This window comes from Lynx rufus, unplaced genomic scaffold, assembly GCF_022079265.1.
Source record: "Lynx rufus isolate CCGP_SWC_20201006 ecotype Redwood Valley unplaced genomic scaffold, mLynRuf1.p SCAF_12, whole genome shotgun sequence".
NCBI lineage: Eukaryota > Metazoa > Chordata > Mammalia > Carnivora > Felidae > Lynx > Lynx rufus.
Window position 1 is genome coordinate 68,287,184 of NW_025814826.1, and position 20,221 is coordinate 68,307,404.

The 20,221-nt window shown below is 53.0% G+C and overlaps 1 protein-coding gene and 1 non-coding gene across 2 annotated transcripts; both read left to right on the forward strand.

Annotated features, from left to right (window-relative positions):
* The first annotated feature begins 13,522 nt into the window (after window positions 1–13,522).
* Window positions 13,523–13,654, forward strand: LOC124507995 (small nucleolar RNA SNORA70). Its single transcript, XR_006961202.1, has one exon. It is a non-coding gene; the product is annotated as a small nucleolar RNA SNORA70 (small nucleolar RNA).
* A 3,585-nt stretch (window positions 13,655–17,239) lies between these two features.
* Window positions 17,240–19,630, forward strand: EXOSC4 (exosome component 4). Its single transcript, XM_047074317.1, has 3 exons — window positions 17,240–17,728; window positions 18,903–19,109; window positions 19,222–19,630. Exons 1-3 carry the CDS (start codon window positions 17,558–17,560, stop codon window positions 19,579–19,581), a joined length of 738 nt encoding a protein of 245 aa, XP_046930273.1. The 5' UTR covers window positions 17,240–17,557; the 3' UTR covers window positions 19,582–19,630.
* The last annotated feature ends 591 nt before the right edge of the window (window positions 19,631–20,221 follow it).

The following is a 20,221-nucleotide window of genomic DNA, read 5'->3' on the forward strand; positions in this document are numbered from 1 at the left end:
GCCCCGGGGAAGGCGGAGCAGGCCACCCTCCGAAGAAGTAAGAGCCCAGACGAGCTCGGGCTGCACCCTGGCGCGGGGCAGTCACGCCGTGAGGGACGGGGCTGGGGAGGGGAGTCGTGGAGGGGCCGCGGGCAAGGGCCCCTCCGCAGCCGTCAACCCCGCTGCTGCCCGCCCAGGGCCAGCCTTGCCACAGCCCAGGCTGGGCGCCCCGGGACCCTCACAACATCAGGGCCGATGTCCCCAGAAGCCGTGACCGGTGCCCGGACGATGAGGCGAAGCGTGCCCCACCCTGGCCTGTCTCCCCAGGGGCAGAAGGTGTCCAGGCTCGGAGTGGACACCCACCGTGCAGGGCCAGGAGCAGGCCGTCTAGAGCTCCCAGGGGGCAATAGTGGGGATGGGGCGAGGGGGGAGACCCAAGCAGAGGGAACAGCGGGTGAAGGGGGCTTCACCCAAGGTGCCAGGCCAGATGGCCAGACAGGCAGGGGCACCCACCCACGCGCCCCAGACTTCCCCCTCCCCTGGGAGCCTTGCTGGCGCTGGAGGCCTGCTTGGTCCCTGGAGGTGAGAGCGAGGTGGGGCCGCACCCCGGGCAGCAGCGGGGGCTCCCTTCTGACCGGAGCCTCTGCAGCCTCTCTCTGTGCACGTGGTGGGGGGTGAGGGGTTTGGAAAGAACTGCACCGAGAAAGACACAAGAGACTCAGCGACTCAGGGCAGTGGCAGTGTCTGTGGCCTCCGACCCCACCTCACGCCTTCTGACGGTGGCCCGTGGCCTCTCCCACCAGCGCAGGCTCCGTCGGTCTCTCGCCACCGCCAGCCCTGCTTGGACCTAGGACTTGAGCCGCCCTGCGCGCGCGCCGCGGAGGATGGGCTGTGACCGTGCCCAGATGACTGTGCCCCCGGCGGCAGGTGCCAGCCAAGGTACTGACCCCAGACCCCCACCCCCTTGACCTCCCTGTCACCTTCCCCATCCCTCTCGTCCAGCTGGATGCCTAGACCGTCACTGTGGCCACCGCACAGGACCTTCTACCCTCCCGGCTCTGAGCTAACCACGAGATGGCGGTCGGCGGCCCCACTGCAGGCAGGACCCCCGCCTGCAGCCCCCACCGGGTCTCCATTCACGCCTCCACGGCAGGTGCATCCAGCCCACGCTCCCCCATCACTGGGTGACTGTCCCACCTGCCCGTCTCCGCCAACTCCCCCACGTGGCGTCTTCGTCCTGATGCTCAGCTGAGAGTCCATCCGGAGAGGCTTCCAACGACCCACCCACACCACCACCCCTGGGGTGCGTACTCGGCCAGGCTGCCCATGGTCTCAGCCAGGCCTCCTCACTGCGTCAGCCTGGCCGCCCCCACGCCCGTCTTCAGCCCACGGCTGGTGACCCTCAGCGCCCAACCGTGTCTTCTAGAGGCCCCGCCCCCACGCCCCTCCAGCAGCACCGCAAGCGCTCTGCTCCTCAGGGTGCACGTCCGTGGAAGGGCCCCCCGCCACCTCCACTAGCCTCCAGGCCCACAAATCACATCAGGCAAGACCAGAGAAGCCCCCCTGAGCCGCCCCAGTGCCCAGGCCTCTGGCCTCCCTGTGCGTCCACCCGCTCCCCACTTCTGTCTCTGGGAAGCCCCTTCTGCATGGGGTCCTGACCCGCCTCACCGACTCCCTCCTGCCAGCCTCCTTTACCGCATCTTCTTGACGCGTGTGTCCTGAGACGTTCCCCTCTGCTCTGCCCTGAACTGTGTCCTGCCTAACTTCCTGTACTGAAGCCTACCGGACCTTAGGGGGGTGACAAAGTCATGAGGATGGGTCCCCATGATGGCATTAGTGCCCTCTAACAAGAGACGGAAGGGGTTGTCTCCAGAATGTGAGGACACAGCCGGACAGTGGCCAGCTCTCAGCCAGCAAGAGAGCCTCGCCAAGAACCGTGCCGGCGCCCTGATCTCCGACTTCCAGCCTCCAGAACTGTGGGAAGTGGATTGTTGAAGTCGCCAGCCTGTGGTGGTTTGATGGAGCAGCCCACACTCCCTGAACCGCCTCTCCGGAGACCATTCTCTGCCTGTTAACATCTCCGGGCCCTCAGAAGCAGGGACGGGACACTGTGCCAGGACTGACATGGCCCACACGCTCCCTGGCCACTTGTATCTCCCGGTGGATCTGCACAGCCAGAGGCTTCCGGGAAGCGTGGTGCCTGTCCCCATGAGAGCTGGGGTCCCCTCAGCCTGCCCGTGCCAGGGGGAGCGCCCCAGTTGCACTGCTCAAACCCTAGGAACTGCCTTCAAGTGCCACTTTCCCACCAGCACGCCCAACCCGCCCAAGTATATCCAGAGCCCCCGGCACTGTTCACTCCCCCTTCTAGCCAAGCCTGTGATTTCTCACCAGGAGAACGACCCCGACCTAGAAGACCCTCCTGGTCCTCACCTGCTCTCCAGTGTGCCTCAGCACTGTGCCTCAACACACTCGACCCGCTGCCACCTCAGGGCCTTTGCACGGACCATTCCCTCAGCTCTACCCCAGCCTTGTGGCCCCTTCACTTTGGTCCAGTCCTGCTCCAATGTCACTTTCTCGGAGATGTTACTGTCTCCCCGCTGCCTTCCTAAAGAGGCCCCGGCCCCCGCATCACTCCTCAGCACCTTCCGCACCTGACGAGCCATCGCCCCACGGGAGCAGGGACCCCCCCGCCCCCCCGCCCCCGCCGCTTTCCCCTGTCTTGGCACAAGCTTGAATGAGTGAAGCCTCGTGGGCATCTGAGAAGAGCCCCCGCGGGCCCTGGCGCTCCTCACCTCTTTCGGCATCCTTGAACTTGATGGTTCTGCGCCGGGGCAGCCGGGGGCTGGTGGCCACCTCGGCCAGGAGCCCGGAGCCACAGAAGCCCAGGCCTCTGCCCCGGGTCTGGAGCACCAGCTTCAGCTCCTGGTTCTCCTGGATGAGCTGCACAAGCCGTCGCAACTCTTCATTCTCCTGGGCCAGCCGCTGGATCTCCCGCCGCAGACCCTCGTAGCTGCTGAGGGGGGACATGCCCGGCAGCAGGGGGGGCAGCTGCCAGCAGCTGTCGCCTGGCCAGGAGTAGCGGACCCCGTCATTGTGAGGTCAGCGGCCGCCCCTGCCCCCGGGCCTCAGCCGCATTCCGGGTGTCAGAGCCAAGGCCCCTTGAGCAGGGCACACCTGACCTCTGACCTCTGGTCCCTGAGGGCCAAATGACTAGAGGAGCCCAGACCTGCCGAGAGCCTGGAGTCCTCCTGGGATGGCCCTCTTGGAGGACGGAAGCTTCGTTATGCCAGCCTGGCACGGAGGTGCTGCAGGGAGTGGGAGTAAAAGACCCAGGCCTCCCCATCCCCCATCTGGCTGCCCGCTGGCCCCCAGCTGCAGCCTCCCCCCCTGCCCGTGCCGGCTCACGGGGCTGGGCGACGGCTCGGTCCCCGAGGTGGTCACACAGCCAGCAGGACATCTCAAGGGGCCAGGACAGTGGCTGTTTGAGCTGCCCCGCGGGAGGGGCGCCTCTGGCCTAGAAATAGCAGGAGCTGCACAGCGAGGCAGGGGCGGGGGGTGGTGGGTCAGGGTCCGGGGGACGCGGCTAAGTCGGCAAGTGCATCAGGACAGGGCTGGAGGCACAGAGATGGGGCAGGGATGGCAGGGGCAGCTGTGTCAGGTGGAGGGCAGGCCGCCCGGAAAGTATGCTATACCCCGCAGGCCCCACGGCACGCCCCCGCCGCAGGGGAACCACCCCAAAGAGTAACCACCCAGCTTACGTTTTAGAGCATATGAAGGACTTCCTTCTTTCATGCCATGTGCCCTCTACCGGCACAGCTCTCTGCCTCCGCTGTCATTGTCTGTCCTTTCCTTGTATTATGATTGGCGTTTACTTCGCCATCATCTCCTGCCGCTGACCCCCTCAGCACAGTTGCCACCTGTAGACCCGAAGTCCTCCTGGGATTTGCACGCCCTTCCCCGGCTGCTTAAATGTGGCCTGGCCAGCTCCGGGGGTCTTCACAGAGCAGACTGCAGGGGAGGCTGACAGCAGTGCCCCAGGGGACGGGGTGGGACCCGTGCTCAATCTCAAAGGAAATGGTGACAATTTTAACAGTTCCTATAACTAGGAAGTGTCCTGATTCTGACCATGACGGAGTCGAGTATTTCTGAAAGGACTAGACATCTTACCTCAAGGGCGTGACAGGCTCAGGGCAGTCGCGGCCGGGACTGGTCTGTGAGCAGAATACTAAGGCCCCCGAGGTCACGGGCCCTGCATAATCCCAGAATAAAAAGGATTTTACCCCATGATTCGGTTATTTATGTGGCACAGCTGAGGAATAAAGGGAGATTACCTTGGATGAGACTCACTGAATCAGGTGGGTCCTTAAAAGAATAGGTCTCTTCCTGGTGAAGGAGATTCCATGCCCGGGAGAGTCCCCACTGCTGAGGGGGCCCCGTGGCAAGGAGTGCGGGTGGCCTCTAGGAGCTGGCATATCACAGTCACAACACTAAAAGACCAAGAGAAAACCTCCAAAGTCACAGGATTAAAATGACTCCTCACAGATGAAAACAACAATAAGATGAACACCCAACTCCCCGTCAGAAACAACAGAGGCAGGAAACCAGATGACATACTCCAAGTTCCGGAAAGAATGACTCAAGCAAGAATCCTAGATTCTGGAAAATGATCTTTTGGAAATTAAGGTAAAATAGAGACAGTCCAAGATAAACAAAGACAGAGAATTTGCTGCTAGAAGACCTATCTTACGAGGAATACTAAAGAAAGTTCTTCACAACATGGACACGTGGAAGATCCTGAAGTCATCTCCTTCCAAGGACACAACAAATTGACAACTACACGTGGAGAAATGTCTTCTGAAAAAGCCCTGGAAGCTGGATGAACAAAGCCTCCACAACAAAGGATTAAATGGCAGCATTGAAACAGGTAGAGGAGGGGCACCTGGGTGGCTCAGTCGGTTAAGCATCCGACTCGTGATATTGGCTCAGGTCATGATCTTGTGGTTCTTGGGTTTGAGTCCCCTGTTGGGCTCTGTGCTGACAGCTCAGAGCCTAGAGCCTGCTTCAGATTCTGTGTCTCCCTCTCTCTCTCTGCCCCTTCCCTACTCACACTTTGTCTCTCTGTGTCTCTCAAAAATAAACATTGAAAAAAATGAAAAAAAAAAAAAAACAAACCTCACACACAGACTGACTCACCCCAGGACCCAGTGCAAAAACAGCAGCTTGAAAAGCACGTAGACCATATATGAATGAGACCCATTTACTAATCCTAAATTTTTTTTCAGAGAGGAAGGAACTTGTTTGTTGAGACTCTGTCCAGAGACAGAGCTACCACAGGCACCATTTTTGTGATCTGATTCTAACTCATTAGCACCAGAGAGCACAGATTGCTGAGGGTCCTGCCCACCCACCACCACCATGACCACTCCACAGCTGGGCCAGGTGAGAGCCCCGCCCACCTCTAAGCCACAGTGTGACCCCACCATAGCAGGTGGGCTCCTGTCACTCACAGAGAGGACGCTGCTTGAGCACCTGGCTCTGGTGGCCAGAGGGGATAGTGTTTCTGAATCCCACAGGACATCTTCTACACAAAGCCACTCCTTCAAGACCGGGGAAGGCAGCTGATTTGCCTAATACATGGAAACAAATACAGAGAGTCAAGTAAAATGAGGAGACAGAGGAATATGTTCCCAGTGAGTGAACAAAGCAAAACCTTATCTGTTAAATGAAACAGATAAGCAATCTGATTTCAAAGTAATGGTCACAAAGATGCTCAGCAAACTCAGGAGAAGAATGGGTGAGACAGCGCAAACTTCAACACAAAGATAAAAAATACACTAAAGTACAAAAGAGAAGTCACAGAAAGAAGAATACAACAACTAAACTGAAAAATATACTAGAGGGGCTCAACAGAAGACTGTATGAAGCAAAAGAATGGAACAGTGAGCCGGAAGATAAAACAATGGAACCCAGACACCGCAGCAAAAAGAAAAAAGATTTTTAAAAAGTGAAGATAACTTGAGGGAACTTTGGGACAACACCAAGCAAAATAACATTTGTGTTATGAGGATCCCAGAAGAAGAGAAAGAGAGATCCAGGAAACTTATCTGAAGAAATAAGAAATACTAATCTCAAACCTTCCCCAACCTGGGGAAGGAAACAGACATCCAGGCCTAGGAATCCCAGAAAGTTCCAAATAAGGTGAACCTGAAGAGATCCACACCAAGGCACACTATAATCAAAGTGGTAGAGGTTAAAGAGGGAATCTTAAAAGCAGCAAGAAAAAGCAACCTGTTACTTATAAGGGAAACCCCATAAGGCTCTCAGCAGATTTTTCAGCAAAAACATTGCGGGTCAGAAGGGAGTGACATGACATATTCAAAGTGCTGAAAGGAGAGAACGTCCAGCCAAGCATTCTCTCTCCAGCAAGGTTATCGTTCAGAATTGAAGGGACAAGTAAGAGTTTTTCAGATAAGGGGCACCTGGGTGGCTCAGTCGGTTAAGCATCAGACTCTTGATTTGGGCTCCGGTCATGATCTCACAGTTTGTGAAATGGACCCCACATTGGCCTCTGAGCTGACAGCGTGGAGCCTGCTTGGGGTTCTCTCTGTTCCTCTCTCTCTGCCTCTCCCCCACTTGTGCTCTCTCTCTCTCTCTCAAAATAAATAAACTTTAAGAAAAGAGTTTCCCAGATAAGGAAAAACTAAGGGAGTTCATCACCACTAAACTGGACTTATGATAATCTTTTAAAGTTTATTTATTCATTTTTGAGAGAAAGAGAGGGGGAGGGGTGGAGAGAGAGAATCCCCAGCAGGGTCTGCACTGTCAGCACAGAGCCCGATATGGGGCTTGAACCCAGAACCATGAAATCATGACCTGAGTTGAAAACATGAGTCGGATGCTCAACTGACTGAGCCACCCGTGAGCCCCTAGACTTATGATAAATGTTAAAGGGCCTGCTTAAAACTGAAAAGAAATAGCACTAATTAATAATAAGAAAACACATGAAAGTAAAAATCTCACTGGAAATGTACATATATAGTAAAGATACTGGATCAATCACTTATAAAGCAAGTATGAAGGTTAAAAGACGAAAGTAATCAGGAGTAAAACTACAATAATTAGTTAAGCGATACCAAAAATAGAAAAGATGTAAAATGTGACATCAAAAATACAAAACATGGGGGCACCTGGCTGGTTCAGTCCATGGAGCGTGTGACTCTTGATTTTGGGGTTGTAAGTTCAAGCCCCATGTTGGGTATAGAGATTACTTAAAAATAAAACTTGGGGGCACCTGGGTGGCTCAGCTGGTTGAGCATCCAAGTTCGGCTCAGGCCATGATCTCATGGTTTGTGGGTTTGAGCCCCACATCTGGCTTTTTCCTGACAGCACAGAGTCTGCTTTAGATTCTCTGTCTTCCTCTCTCTCTGCCCCTTCGCCGCTCGCATGTTCTCTCTCTCTGTCTCTCAAAAATAAAAATAAACATTAAAAATGTTTAAAAATAGGGACACCTGGGTGGCAACTCTCAATCTTGGGGTTATAAGTTTGAGCCCCACATTGGGTATAGAGATTACTGAAAATCTTTTTTAAAAATCAAACAACATGCAACTGAACAAACAATGGGTCATCAAATAAGTCAATGAAGATATTAAAAAAAACACCTAGAGACAAATGAAAACAGAGATGTAACATGTCAGGGGCGCATGGGTGGCTCAGTCAGTTAAGCATCTGACTTCGGCTCAGGTCATCATCTCACATTTCGTGGGTTCAAGCCCCGCATTGGGCTCCATGCTGACAGTGTGCAGCCTGCTTGGGATTCTCTCTCCCTCCCTCTCTCTCTCTGCCCCTCCCTAACTCGCACTTTCTCTCTCTCTCAAAATAAATATACTTGAAAAAAAATGTAACATGCCAAAAATCTGTGGATACAGCAAAATCAGTTCTAAGAGGGAAGTTCATAGCAGTACAGGCCTACCTCAAGAAGAAAAATCTCAAACAAACAATCTAACTTTACACCTAAAAGAACTAGAAAAAGAACAAGCAAAGCCTAAAGTTAGTTGAAGGAAGGAAATAATAAAGATAAGAGCAGAAATAAATAAAGACTAAAAAGAGAATAGAAAAGATTAATCGTTCTTTGAAAAGATAAAAACCTACAAACCTTTAGCTAGACTAACCAAGAAAAAAAAAGATAGAGGGATCAAATAAAGACAGACAGAAAGAGAAGTTACAATTGATACCACAGAAATACAAAGAATCGTAAGAAACTACTATGAACAATTAAATGTCAACAAATTGGACAACCTAGAAGAAATAGATAAACTCTTAGAAACATACAATTTTCTAAGACTGAATCAGGAAGAAATAGAAAATCTGAATACACTTATTTCTAGTAAGGAGATTGAATCAGTAATCAGAAACCTCCCAACAAACAAAAGTCCAAGACTAGATGTTTTTGCTGGTGAATTCTATCAAACATACAAAAAAAAATTTAATACCTATCCTTCTCAAACTCTTCCAAAGAATTGAAGAAGAGAGAACACTTTGAAACTCCTTTTACAAGGCTAGCATTACCCTGATACCAAAAACAGACAAGGACACAACAACAACAACAAAAAAGAAAATTACAGGACAATATTTTTTTATAATCATAGACACAATAATCCTCAACAAAATATCAACAAACTGAATTAAACAATACATTACAAGGATCATACACCATGATTAAGTAGGATTTATTTATTTGTTCAACATCCACAAATCAATCAACATGATACACTACATTGACAAAAGGAAGAAGAAAATCCATATGATCATCTCAATAGATATGAAAAATGCATTTGGCAAAATTCAACATCCACTTATGATCAAAATTCTCAACAAATTGGGTATAGTGGGAACATCAACATAATAAAGGTCATATATGAAAAGCCCATGGCTAACATCATACTCACCCGTGACAAACTGAAAGCCTTCCCTCTAAGATCAGGAACAAGACAAGAATGTCCACTCTTACCACATTTATTCAATACAGTATTGGAAATCCCAGCCATAACAATAAGGCAGGATAAGTAAATAAAAAGCATCTAAATTTGAAATAAAGAGGTAAAAATGTCATTATTTGAAGATGATGTAATACTATATAGAAAACTCTAAATTCTCCACCAAAAACCTATTAGAACTAATCAACACATTCAATAAGGTTGTAGGATACAAACTCAATTTACAGAAATCTGTGACATTTCTTTTTTGTGTGTGGTATTTCTATATACCAATAATTACCTATAAAAAACGTAAATTAAGAAAGCAATCCTACTTACAATTGCATCAAAAAGAATAAAATACCTAGAAATAAGTTTAACCAAGGAAGTGAAATCTGAACACTGAAGACTATGAGACACTGATGACAGAAAATTGAAAACAGCACAAAGAAGTGGAAAGATATCCCATGATCATGGATTGGAAGAATTACTATTGTTAAAATGTCCATACCATCCAAAGCAATCTACAGATTCAATGTAATCTCTATCAAAATTCCAATGACATTTTTCACAGAACTAGAATAAATAATTCTAAAATTTGTAGGAACCACCAAAAAAATCCCAAATAGCCAAAACAATCCTGAAAAAGAACAAAGCCAAAGGTATCATGCTTTCTGACTCCAAACTATACTACAAAGCTATAGTACTCAAAACAGTATGGTATTGGAATAAAAACAGACACACAGATCAATGAAAAACTGAGAGCCCAGAAATAAACCCACACACATATAAACAATTCATTTAATATGAAGAAGCCAAGAACATACAATGGAGAAAGGACGATCTCTTCAATAAATGGTGCTGGGAAAACTGGACAGCCGCATGCAAAGGAATGAAACTTGACTACTATCTTACGCTATACACAAAATTAACTCAAAATGAACTAAAGGCTTGAGTATAAGACCTGAAACCATAAAATTCCTAGGCGAAAACATAGGCAGTCAGCTCCTTGACACTGGTCTTAGCAATATATTTGTGGATCTGACTCCAAAGAAAGGGAAACAAAAAGCAAACATAAACAAACGGGAAACTAAAAAGCTTCTGCACCGCAAAGGAAACCAGAACCAGAAAGAAAAGGTAGCGACTGAACAGAAGATACTTGCAGGTCCTACATCTAATAAGGGCTTAATATTCAAAATATATAAAGAACTCATAAAAAGTAAGGAACTCATACAACTCAACAATTTAAAAAAAACAACCTGATTTAAAAATGGGCGGAGGATCTGAATAGATATTTTTCCAAAGACAAACAGGTGGCCGACGGACACATGAAAAGACGTCCAACATCGCTAATTATTAGGGAAGTGCAAACCAAAACCACGATGAGACGGACACCGCCTCTCACCTGTTAGAATGGCTAGAAATCACACGTGTTGGCCAGGATGTGGGAAAAAAGACAACCCTCGCGCACTGTTGGTGGGAGTGGAAATTGGTGTAGACACTGTGGACAACAGTATGGAAGTTCCTCAAAAAATTAAGAGTAGAATTGCCGCATGACCCAGCCATTCCACTTCTGGACGCTTTTCTGAAGAGAACAAAAACAATAATTCAAAAAAGATATCTGCACCCTTATGTGCATAGCAGCATTACTTACAGTCATCAAGATATAGAAACAACCCAAGTGTCCATCAGTGGATGAATGGATAAAGAGGATGTTACACACACACACACACACACACACACACACCTCATAGAATATTACTCAGCCAGAAAAAAAAATAAAATCTTGCCTTTTTTTGATAACATGGATGGAGTTGAGGGTATTATGCCACAGGACATAAGTTGGGCAGAGAAAGACAAATATATGATTTTACTCCTGTGGAATCTGAACGAACAAAGCAAAACATAAATTCATAGATACAGAGAACAGACTGATGGTTGGGGGGGGCAAAATGTGTGAGTGGATCGACTGTATGGTGATATTGGTCGTCTTCTGGTGGTGGTCACTTTGTAGTGTATACAGATGTCGAATATAAGATCGTATGCCTGAAATTTCTGTATAATGTTATCTATCCATTTTACCTCAAACTTAACAAAAAGACAATTCTTCAAGCTGAAAGGAAGTCACATCAGATGGTCATTGAAGTCCAGTGTCTCGATGCGACCGCCGTACCAAGACTCCTGGCTGGGAGAGCTATGAATTAACACACTGATGTCGTGCCCAGCCGTTGCACTTGAGGCAACGGCAAAGGCGCACGGCCTCCGGGTGGAGGGAATCCAGGACCTGTGGCCCAGGCGGGGCTGCCGCACACTCTCCTCCGACAGACGCGGGGCCCCGAGGCTGAATCTTGCGCGGCCCCTGGGGCGCAGAAGTAGCCCCTCCCACGTACCGGAGGAGCCCCGGGGGTGTCCGCACCCGGGGGTAGATGGCGAAACACGGGCTGCCACGGGAGGTACACACACCGCCCTCCCTGGAAGAAACGAGATCCGGTTATCAGCCCCTGGAGTCTGGACTGGCCCTTGGGCCTCATTTTGCCCAGAAGAATGCGGTAGAAGTGACAGCACGCCTGCATCAACCCTTGACCTCGAGAGGCCTGGCAGGGGCAGGACTTCCAGGAGGGCTGTGGGACCCGCTGACTCCGGATTTTGACCAAAGGGCAAGCGGCATTTATCCTAGGAGGTCTAGTAAGTGTTGGTGAGAAGAGCAGAATGTGTGGCATTTGAGCCAGAACCTCCTCCCTCCCAAGCCCTGTTCCCAACCATGAAAGTTCCATCCTGACAGGGTTTAGCCGAGAACGTGGGGACTCCCCTCCCCCCGGCGCCCAGCCCTACGTGAGAGGGTCCACACTGGGCAGGACAAGCTGAGGCTACCATCCCCCTAACACACACTTGAAGACCAGGGGCATTTCCTCTGTCCGGCCCCCAGTTCCCCCAGACCCCGCCCAGGACTGACTTCCTTTGGGTGTTGAGTGTGGTGCCGTAGGAGTCAATGTTGAGATCTTCGTGCTGAAAAGTTATGAAAAGCCTCCAGCAAATGACCACAAACTCGAAGGCTTAAAACGACACACATTTATTCTCTTACAGTTCTGGAGGCCAGAAGCTCCAGACGAGTGCTATGGGTTAAAATCGAGGTGCTCGCGGGAATGGTTCCTTCTGGAGGGCCCGGGGAGGGGGGGGGGAATTCGTTCCATGCTGTGCGCTTGGGGCTACATCGCTCCAGTCTCTGTCTCCACACTTTGCCTTCTCTTCTTTGGCGACCAGACTAAAGGGGATACTCGCGATGACACTGAGGGCCCGCCTGGATAATCCCCGACAGTCTTCCCATCTCAAGATCCTCAACTTAATCTTACCTGCAAGATTCCTTTTGCCACGTAAGGTAACACTCATAGCTTTGGGGGACTGGGGCCTTGGAGGGTATCCCTCAGCCTAATACACCGGCTGGACACGAGGCGTTCTCCAGCCGCACGCTGACCCATCAGCCGTGGATGGCACCTCACTGGCGGGGGGTCGCTTAAGCACAATCTTTGCCCGGTTGGTGGCTGAACCCCAAGCTGTCCTGACCCACGTGTGACTTCTAGGCAGCCAGGCTTCAGTATGAGACCCGGGTGGTGGGGATCTGAGTAGTGACATCATAGGCTACGCACTGTGGAGGAATAGACTTCACGGAACTGTCCAGACTAGACATGAAAACTAACAAAATAATAATAAACGAAGCCACTGGACAAATAAACTAACAAAACAGCAAGATCAACAAATGATGAACCAATCATAATCCACAGTCACTATAACGGCTCGTCTAAAATGTCCAGTTTTCAGGGCGCCTGGGTGGCTCGGTTGGTTAAGTATCTGATTCTTGATCCGGGCTCAGGTCATGATCTCACAATTCATGAGTTCGAGCCCCTCGTCAGGCTCCGTGCGGACAGCGCGGAAAGTGCTTAGAATTCTGTCTCTCTGTCCCTCTCTCTCTCTCTCTCTCTGCCCCTACCCCACATGTGCTCTCTGTCCCTCTCTCTCTCTCAAAATAAATAAGTAAGCTTAAAAAAAAAATTTAAGTGTCCAGTTTTCAACAGAAAATCCTGAACTGTGCAAGGGACCAGGATCGTGTGGTAGTTGCCCGGGAGAGATAGGTAACACTAATTGCTTTTTGAAGCCCAGATTTTGCACTTAGCAGACAAAGACATCACAGCTTTGCTTAGGCAAATGCCCGTGAGTGGAGTGGCCGGGGGTCAGCGGGTGGTTCTGCACAGCTTTCACTGCTGCTGCTAAACACCCCACCCGTGCAGCAGTGACCCGTGACCCTGGACCCTCCCACCCAGAGTCCCTCTGCTAGCACCACCCTCCTGGCTTGCCCAGGCTTGCCGTACCTCCCACTGGCTAGCGCTGCACGCTAGGGACCCCAGTTAGAGCTGATGGCCTGGGGCAACGAGCTCACGACCCTGGACTCACCTATCTTCCCAAGTTCCCCTTCAGTCTAATGGGAAAGTGACAGCCCGTTGAGGGTCCTGCACACTCCCAGCCGACTATTAGCCCCTCTGAGGGTGGGACGCTGTCGGGACGCGTCTGTGCTGTCCTCGGTGTCAGGGTTTCTGGCTGTGCCTTTCCCCGCGGAGGCTGCTGTGCGATGGCGGCCAACAGCAGCCTCCCCGGTAGTGTGTGCAGCCTACTGACTGCACGGGTGGCCCTAAGGGACCGCGGAGACAGCGCTTCAAGTGGAGATTGATGTCTGATCACATGCTTTCTCCAATCTAGGCTGCAGACAGGTATGCGGGGTGTCTTTGGAAAGCCCCAGGGCACAGTGGCCGGGGGTGCGCACTGGCCAAGTCGTCGTGTCCATCCGTACCAAGCTGCGAACAAGGGGCCTGTGACGGAGGCCCCTCGCAGGGCCAAGTTCAAGTTCCCTGGCCACCAGAAGATCCACGTCTCCAAGAAGTGGGGCTTTACTGAGTTTAATGCGGACGAATCTGAAGACATGGTGGCTGAAAAGCTGTCCATCCCAGATGGCTATGGGGTCAAATACATCCCTCATCACGGCCCCTTGGACAAATGGCGGGCTCTGCACTCACGAGAACTTCAGACTGCCTGTCCCCATTCATGCCCACCAATAAATCCTGCTTCCTGCCTGAATAAACAAAAAGCAAACCGAAAAAACCCCCCAAAAGCATAAGGGAAACGTGTTAGAGAAATATTTCGGGAAGACAATTCACGACATTATGTTGATCTTTGTTTTGTGATGTTTGTGCTTTTGGTGAACTCTAAAAATTTACGTTACGTATTAGGGTTTCTCTTGTCACTCTGTTCACTTAATTTCGCGTATGTGATTTTGTCTTCTATTTGTTGAAAACAGCACTATGCAGGAAAGAGTTAACACGGCGGGGCTGAGACGGCTCTCCTTCGGAAGATGTGCTCACGGGGTTAGCTGGTGTCTGGGAGCTTCAGTTTCCAGAAGGTTCCTGCCGTTCCCTAAGAGTGGCCCATTGAGCCTAAACTCAACAAATAAATATGGCTTATGGGGAACTCCTGACTTCCTCCTAGGCATTAGGAATCGGGGTTTGTGCCAGGCAGAGGGCGCCAACACGACCAGCCCCCTGTGAACACCCTGGGTGCTGAGTCTCCGGTGAGCATCCCAGTGGGCAGCATTCCACACATGCTGTCACCGCCTGCTGCTGTGGGAATTGGGAGTGTGTCCTGCGGGGTCTCTGGGAGAGGGTTCTGGAAGCTGTGCTTGTTGCCCTGATTTTGCCACATGTTCCTTTGCTGATGCTGATTACCACCCGTTCTCTGGAATAAAGCTCAGCCACAAGTTCAACAGTCTGTGCCAAATTCTACAAGTCCTCCAAGCAAATCACTGAATCCAGGAGTGGCCCGGAATTCCCGACACAGCTCCCAAATCTGTACAAGTGTGAGGCCCCCCAAACCTGGATCTACCTGTGTTTACAACACAGGGTCAGAGAATCCAGGGGGGCAGGAATGGCCCCCTAAACTGGAGACGCTGCCAGGCTGGAAGCCGGGGTGGAGGGGACGCTTCCACCGAAGGACAACAAGGGTTCCACTGATCTGGAGGGAAGAGCCATCACCCAGCCACTTGGAGCTCGGGGCTCTGCAGGCCAGGACCAACCTTATTCTGATTGTCTTGGGTGTGCAACTGGGGCAGGACACATGCGGGGACCCCTGTAGGGTTTCCACCTGTGTCAATGGACAACTACTGCAATCTTGACCCAGCAAGGACGGGGACAATCCGAGCTCAAACCGCTGAGAGAAAAAGGCTGGATCAAACCACCAGTAACCGGCTGGGTCCGGCCGAAGAACTGACGGCAGGGAGACTGTGGGTGGGGGGTTGCGGAGGACGGTGGCCATCATAGCCTTAGACCAGGGACAGTGGCAGGGCCGTGGCCGACTCACAGCTTTTGTGCTGTACTCAGCTCAGAGACCACCACCTCGGCGGGGACGCTGTGCTTGCAGGACTTGGGCTCCTGCTATTACACTGTGTCCATTCTGCCCGCTTTTCTCCGGACATGACGTTAATCCTGCTTCTATTGAGGGGCAGGGTCCGTGTCCCTCCCCTTGAGCCTGGGCAAGACCTTTGTGACCACCTTGACCCATGCAGTCTGGTGGGAATAACACTATGTGACTTCTGGGGCTAGGTCTTAAAACACCACGTGTCCACCTTGTCTTCTGAGGTCACCGTAGAACCCAGGCGCCATGCTTCCAGGAAGCATGGGGTGCATGGAGAGGCTGTGGGCAGGTATGCTGTCTCACGGGCCCAGTGAGGCCCTGGCCAACAGCCAGCAACAACCACGAAAGATGCGAGAGAGGAAGCCCTCAAGACCACACCTGTCAGTGTCCACGGTGACCACGGGCAGGAAAGATCCCCAGTGCAAACCACCTAGATGAGCCCAGGCAATCCTCTGGATTGCAAGGTCTGATAATATAATTTTTTGTTATTTGAAGTCACTAAGGTTATGCAGCAAGAGATAAACAGACATGCAAACTCCACGCAACCCCTTTTGGAAAGGGTGAGGCTATCTTCATCCTCAGAGGAAAAGGGTGGCCCGTTTTCCGGCTTTGCGGGAGCTGGATGTAAACGGAGGGCATGCTGGCAGCGGGGCCTGTGCACTTTCCTCCTAGCACCTCCTCTCAGTGTGTGGCAACCCTTTCGGCTCATCTTCCCACTTCCAAAGTTGGAGCACGGGCTCTGGCTTCCTGAGCACTGCAGAGGAGCTGAGTCATGCCGCTGGAAGGGGGGACACGAGCCTCCTGCTGGGGACCTTGACCACTGGGAACCAGAGACACCTGGAGCAGGAGGTACCTGGGGAGGAAAACCCCTCATATCTCCCCCCTATAGACACACTGGCAGTTCCCTCCTGTGGGATTGCCACCAGGTGCTGGAATACACCAAGTCAGGATAGGGGAAAGAGAGGTGAAGTCAGGAACACTCAGGACTGGCAAGGATTATGTAAAAATGTAACAGTTACTCTTGGTGGGAAGAGAGGGGAAAAAGGAACTCTCACGTTTACGCTTCATTCAGGGAATCCGCATTGTGGGATTCTATCCCCACTGCCTAAGCCCCTCGACAGGCACCCCCTGCCCACGTGGGGCAGTAGCGGGGATACATCCCTGGCAATCAAAAATTAATGAGAGTTCCACAAGATTACGTGGATTTCATAAGGTGTTGAGTGAGAAACAGAAAAGTGCATATAAGATTCCCATTAAATAGTAATAACCACCACAGATCCAAATGCTACATGACTGTACAACGGCGTGTATCTGTGCTTGATTCACATGTGATCACATTTGAGTCTGGAGAAAAACCTGGAAAGAACTATTTATTACGGTAAGGAAGAGGGTGTGGGGGCAGAGGGGATGCGGGCAGAAAGAACTCAGCCAACATGGGAAAGAAAATCTTAAACGCTCTATCAAAGGAGTATGAGCATGTGTGTGTACCGTACAGATTATGTGTCAATTTTTTTAAATGTACAAATGTAAAACCTAAGCGGTAAGAAAACACAAAGCGTGTCTCGGCTTGGGAGAACGCATGCCTTTACGGCTGCGGAAGAGCAAGAAAATCAGCGCTGACGGGACGCCGCATCCCGCAGCAGGCGCTGCGCTCTCCCGCCCAACCTCCGAGGAGCCTCCGCGGCCAGGGACTAGCAGGCAGGGCGCAGGCGCGGTCCCCGAAGGTGGGGTGCAGGAGTGGCCGGGCGCGGCAGGTCCCGGCCCTCTGGGACCTGGTGTAGGCGCGTGCGGCAAAGTCCGGGGAGGTCTCGGGCGGGGGGGGGGGGTGAGCGTTAAAACCGCCCCCGCGACAAACCCGAAGGGGCGCGGCCGGGGGACCCTTCTCCCTGCCGGTCTCCACCTCTGGCAGCCGTGGGACAGCGCCCCAAAACGCCCGCGGGCACAGCGCTCGGGCCCCCGGTCGGCACCGCCCAAGACTCCCGCGGCAGGAAGTAGGGCAAGCGGGGCCGCACGGCACCCTAGTGCTCCGAGGCCGGAAGTGGGGCGTTCGGCCGCCGGAAACCGCAGGCCGCCGGGAGGTCGGAAGGGAGGGTCAGAGCCGCCGGGAACTGTAGTTTTGCGGGAGGCGGAAGCGTGGCTAGCGGCCGGGCGACATGGCGGGCCTGGAGCTGCTGTCGGATCAGGGCTACCGGGTAGACGGACGGCGCGCCGGGGAGCTGCGCAAGATCCAGGCGCGGATGGGCGTGTTCGCGCAGGCCGACGGCTCGGCCTACATCGAGCAAGGCAACACCAAGGCGCTGGCGGTGGTCTACGGGCCGCACGAGGCGAGTGGGCGTGCGCGAGCTGGGCGGGGTGCGCGGGGCCTCCAGGCTGAGCTGAAGATGCCGAGGCGACAGCCGGCGCGCGCCGCGTCCACCCAGCCCATCTTCAGGGCCGCCGCCGCTCGCTCGGCTCCAGAGCCAAAGTCCTGGCAGCGTGGTGCACCGTGGTCCCCGCCTTTCTCACCGGCCTCTCTCCCCTCCGCCCTGCCCTCCTCTTTGCTCTTCCTCAAAGCGCCCCGCGCTCTCCCGCGTTCGCGTCCTCTCTCTGCGCTCTACTCTGACGTCATCCTCCGGGTGACGCCTCCCCAGACCGCCTTCCTCACGTGGCAAGCCCCCTCCCCTACGACCACACACTTCCCTGCCTTTCGGTAATCGGTCACTTCAGACGGCAGTCTAACTCCGTGAGGACAGGGACTTTATTTTTATTTTTTTTAAACATTTTTTTTTAACGTTTATTTATTTTTGAGACAGAGAGGCAGAGCATGAACGGGGGAGGGGCAGAGAGAGAGGGAGACAGAATCGGAAGCAGGCTCCAGGCTCTGAGCCATGAGCCCAGAGCCCGACGCAGGGCTCGAACTCACGGACCGTGAGATCGTGACCTGAGCTGAAGTCGGACGCTTAACCGACTGAGCCACCCAGGCGCCCCGAAGGGACTTGTCTCCGTTGCTGGAGAAGGGAAGACCACTGGGGTGGAAACAAACACGGCACGTCTGCAGAGTGGAAAGGCTGCTGGTGGGAGGTGGGGGATTACTCAAAGTGAGATTGAGGGCTTTCTAGGAGGGTGAGAACTCACCGCTTCGCAGACCAGGGAAAGTATTTATGATTTTGTGTCACGTGATGGGGAAGCTTTGGGAAGGCAGTACCATATGTGAGCGTGTAGAGGAGACAAAGTCAGACTTGATACTTGTGAATATACCGGCCCTGGCTACAAATGGAGAATGGGCTGGGAGGGGATGAGGCGAGGATGGAAACGGGGAGACCTGAGGGGGGATGATGGCTTAGAGATGGGCCAAGTGGCCCTCCTGTGGGGCGTTTGAAGGTAAAGTAGCTGTGTTGTTGAGATGTTGGAAGAAGGAGGAGGGGTGGGAAGGAGCCTGAGGTCCGGGGCCTGAGCTAGAGGAAGGTGTAGTGCGAGCTGGCAGGAGTGAGGCTGGCTCATGTGTCCTTCCTCCCCCAGATCCGGGGCTCCCGGGCACGAGCCCTGCCTGACAGGGCCCTGGTGAACTGTCAGTATAGTTCTGCGACCTTCAGCACGGGCGAACGCAAGCGGCGACCACATGGGGACCGTAAGTCTTGTGAGATGGGCCTGCAGCTGCGTCAGACCTTCGAGGCGGCCATCCTTACACAGCTGCACCCACGCTCCCAGATCGATATCTATGTGCAGGTGAGCAGGCAGCAGCTATCCGCCTGGGGAGGGAGAGGGATGGGGTGGGGGTTGGGAGTCCGCGGTCAAGAGCCCGATACGCTGATGCCGCTGGTGGGCGCGGTTCCTGCAGGTGCTGCAGGCCGACGGTGGGACCTACGCAGCTTGCGTGAATGCAGCCACGCTGGCAGTGCTGGACGCCGGGATACCCATGCGGGACTTCGTGTGCGCCTGCTCGGCTGGCTTTGTGGACAGCACGGCCCTGGCGGACCTCAGCCACGTGGAGGAGGCAGCTGGTGGCCCCCAGCTCGCCCTGGCCCTGCTGCCAGCCTCAGGCCAGCTTGCACTGCTTGAAATGGACGCCAGGCTGCACGAAGACCACCTGGAGCAGGTGCTGGAGGCTGCTGCCCGGGCTGCCCGTGACGTGCACACCCTGCTGGACCGTGTGGTTCGGCAGCATGTACGGGAGGCCTCCATTTTGCTAGGGGACTGAGCGTCTGGCCCCCCGGGCCCGGAATAAAACTCACACACAGTGCGCTGTACTTTGATCGCCCGGTAGCACTTCCACACCCTCCCAGCGTGGCTTGGTACTTGCTCCGGGGGTGGGGGGGTGGGGGGGGAAAGGGACCATCTCCCACACATGCCTGCAACCTCAAGATTCAAACCCTGAAGAAGAAGGTCGGGGGAGTGTGTCCGTGGATGAAGAGCAATTGTGCCAGGCAGGGTTCAAGGCAGCTGAGCATGGCCTGTAATGGCCAAGCCAATAGACTCTGGAGTCTGTTTTCACCCCCGCACACCCGAGGCCCTGAGTTCAACAAGGGCTGAGGGAGAATTCAAGCTGGCTCTGGGAACCCACCATGGAGGTGTGGGGGCCGTGTCTCACATCGTCTTGACTATGGCTTGGACTGAATGGCCCCGTTCAACCTAGGAGCCCTTTGGGCCTACTTAGTCTCGGGCTCCAAAAGTACAATAGATACATGTTGTCTAAGGGGGTCTTGTCTACACACACACACACACACACACGCGCGCGCGCGCACCTGCCTGAGCACTGAACACCAGCCCCTGCAGCTCTCCCCCAGGGGCTGCTTCTCCCCTAATGTCTCTGGCATCTCTTGATCTGAATAGGAGTGCCC

Bases quoted from the DNA above. Each gene is read 5' to 3' on its own strand.
- EXOSC4 (XM_047074317.1), top strand. From the start codon at position 17,558: ATGGCGGGCCTGGAGCTGCTGTCGGATCAGGGCTACCGGGTAGACGGA. The intron at 17,729-18,902 runs GCGAGTGGGCGT...TTCCTCCCCCAG, and splicing joins TGGTCTACGGGCCGCACGAG to ATCCGGGGCTCCCGGGCACG. The intron at 19,110-19,221 runs GTGAGCAGGCAG...CGGTTCCTGCAG, and splicing joins AGATCGATATCTATGTGCAG to GTGCTGCAGGCCGACGGTGG.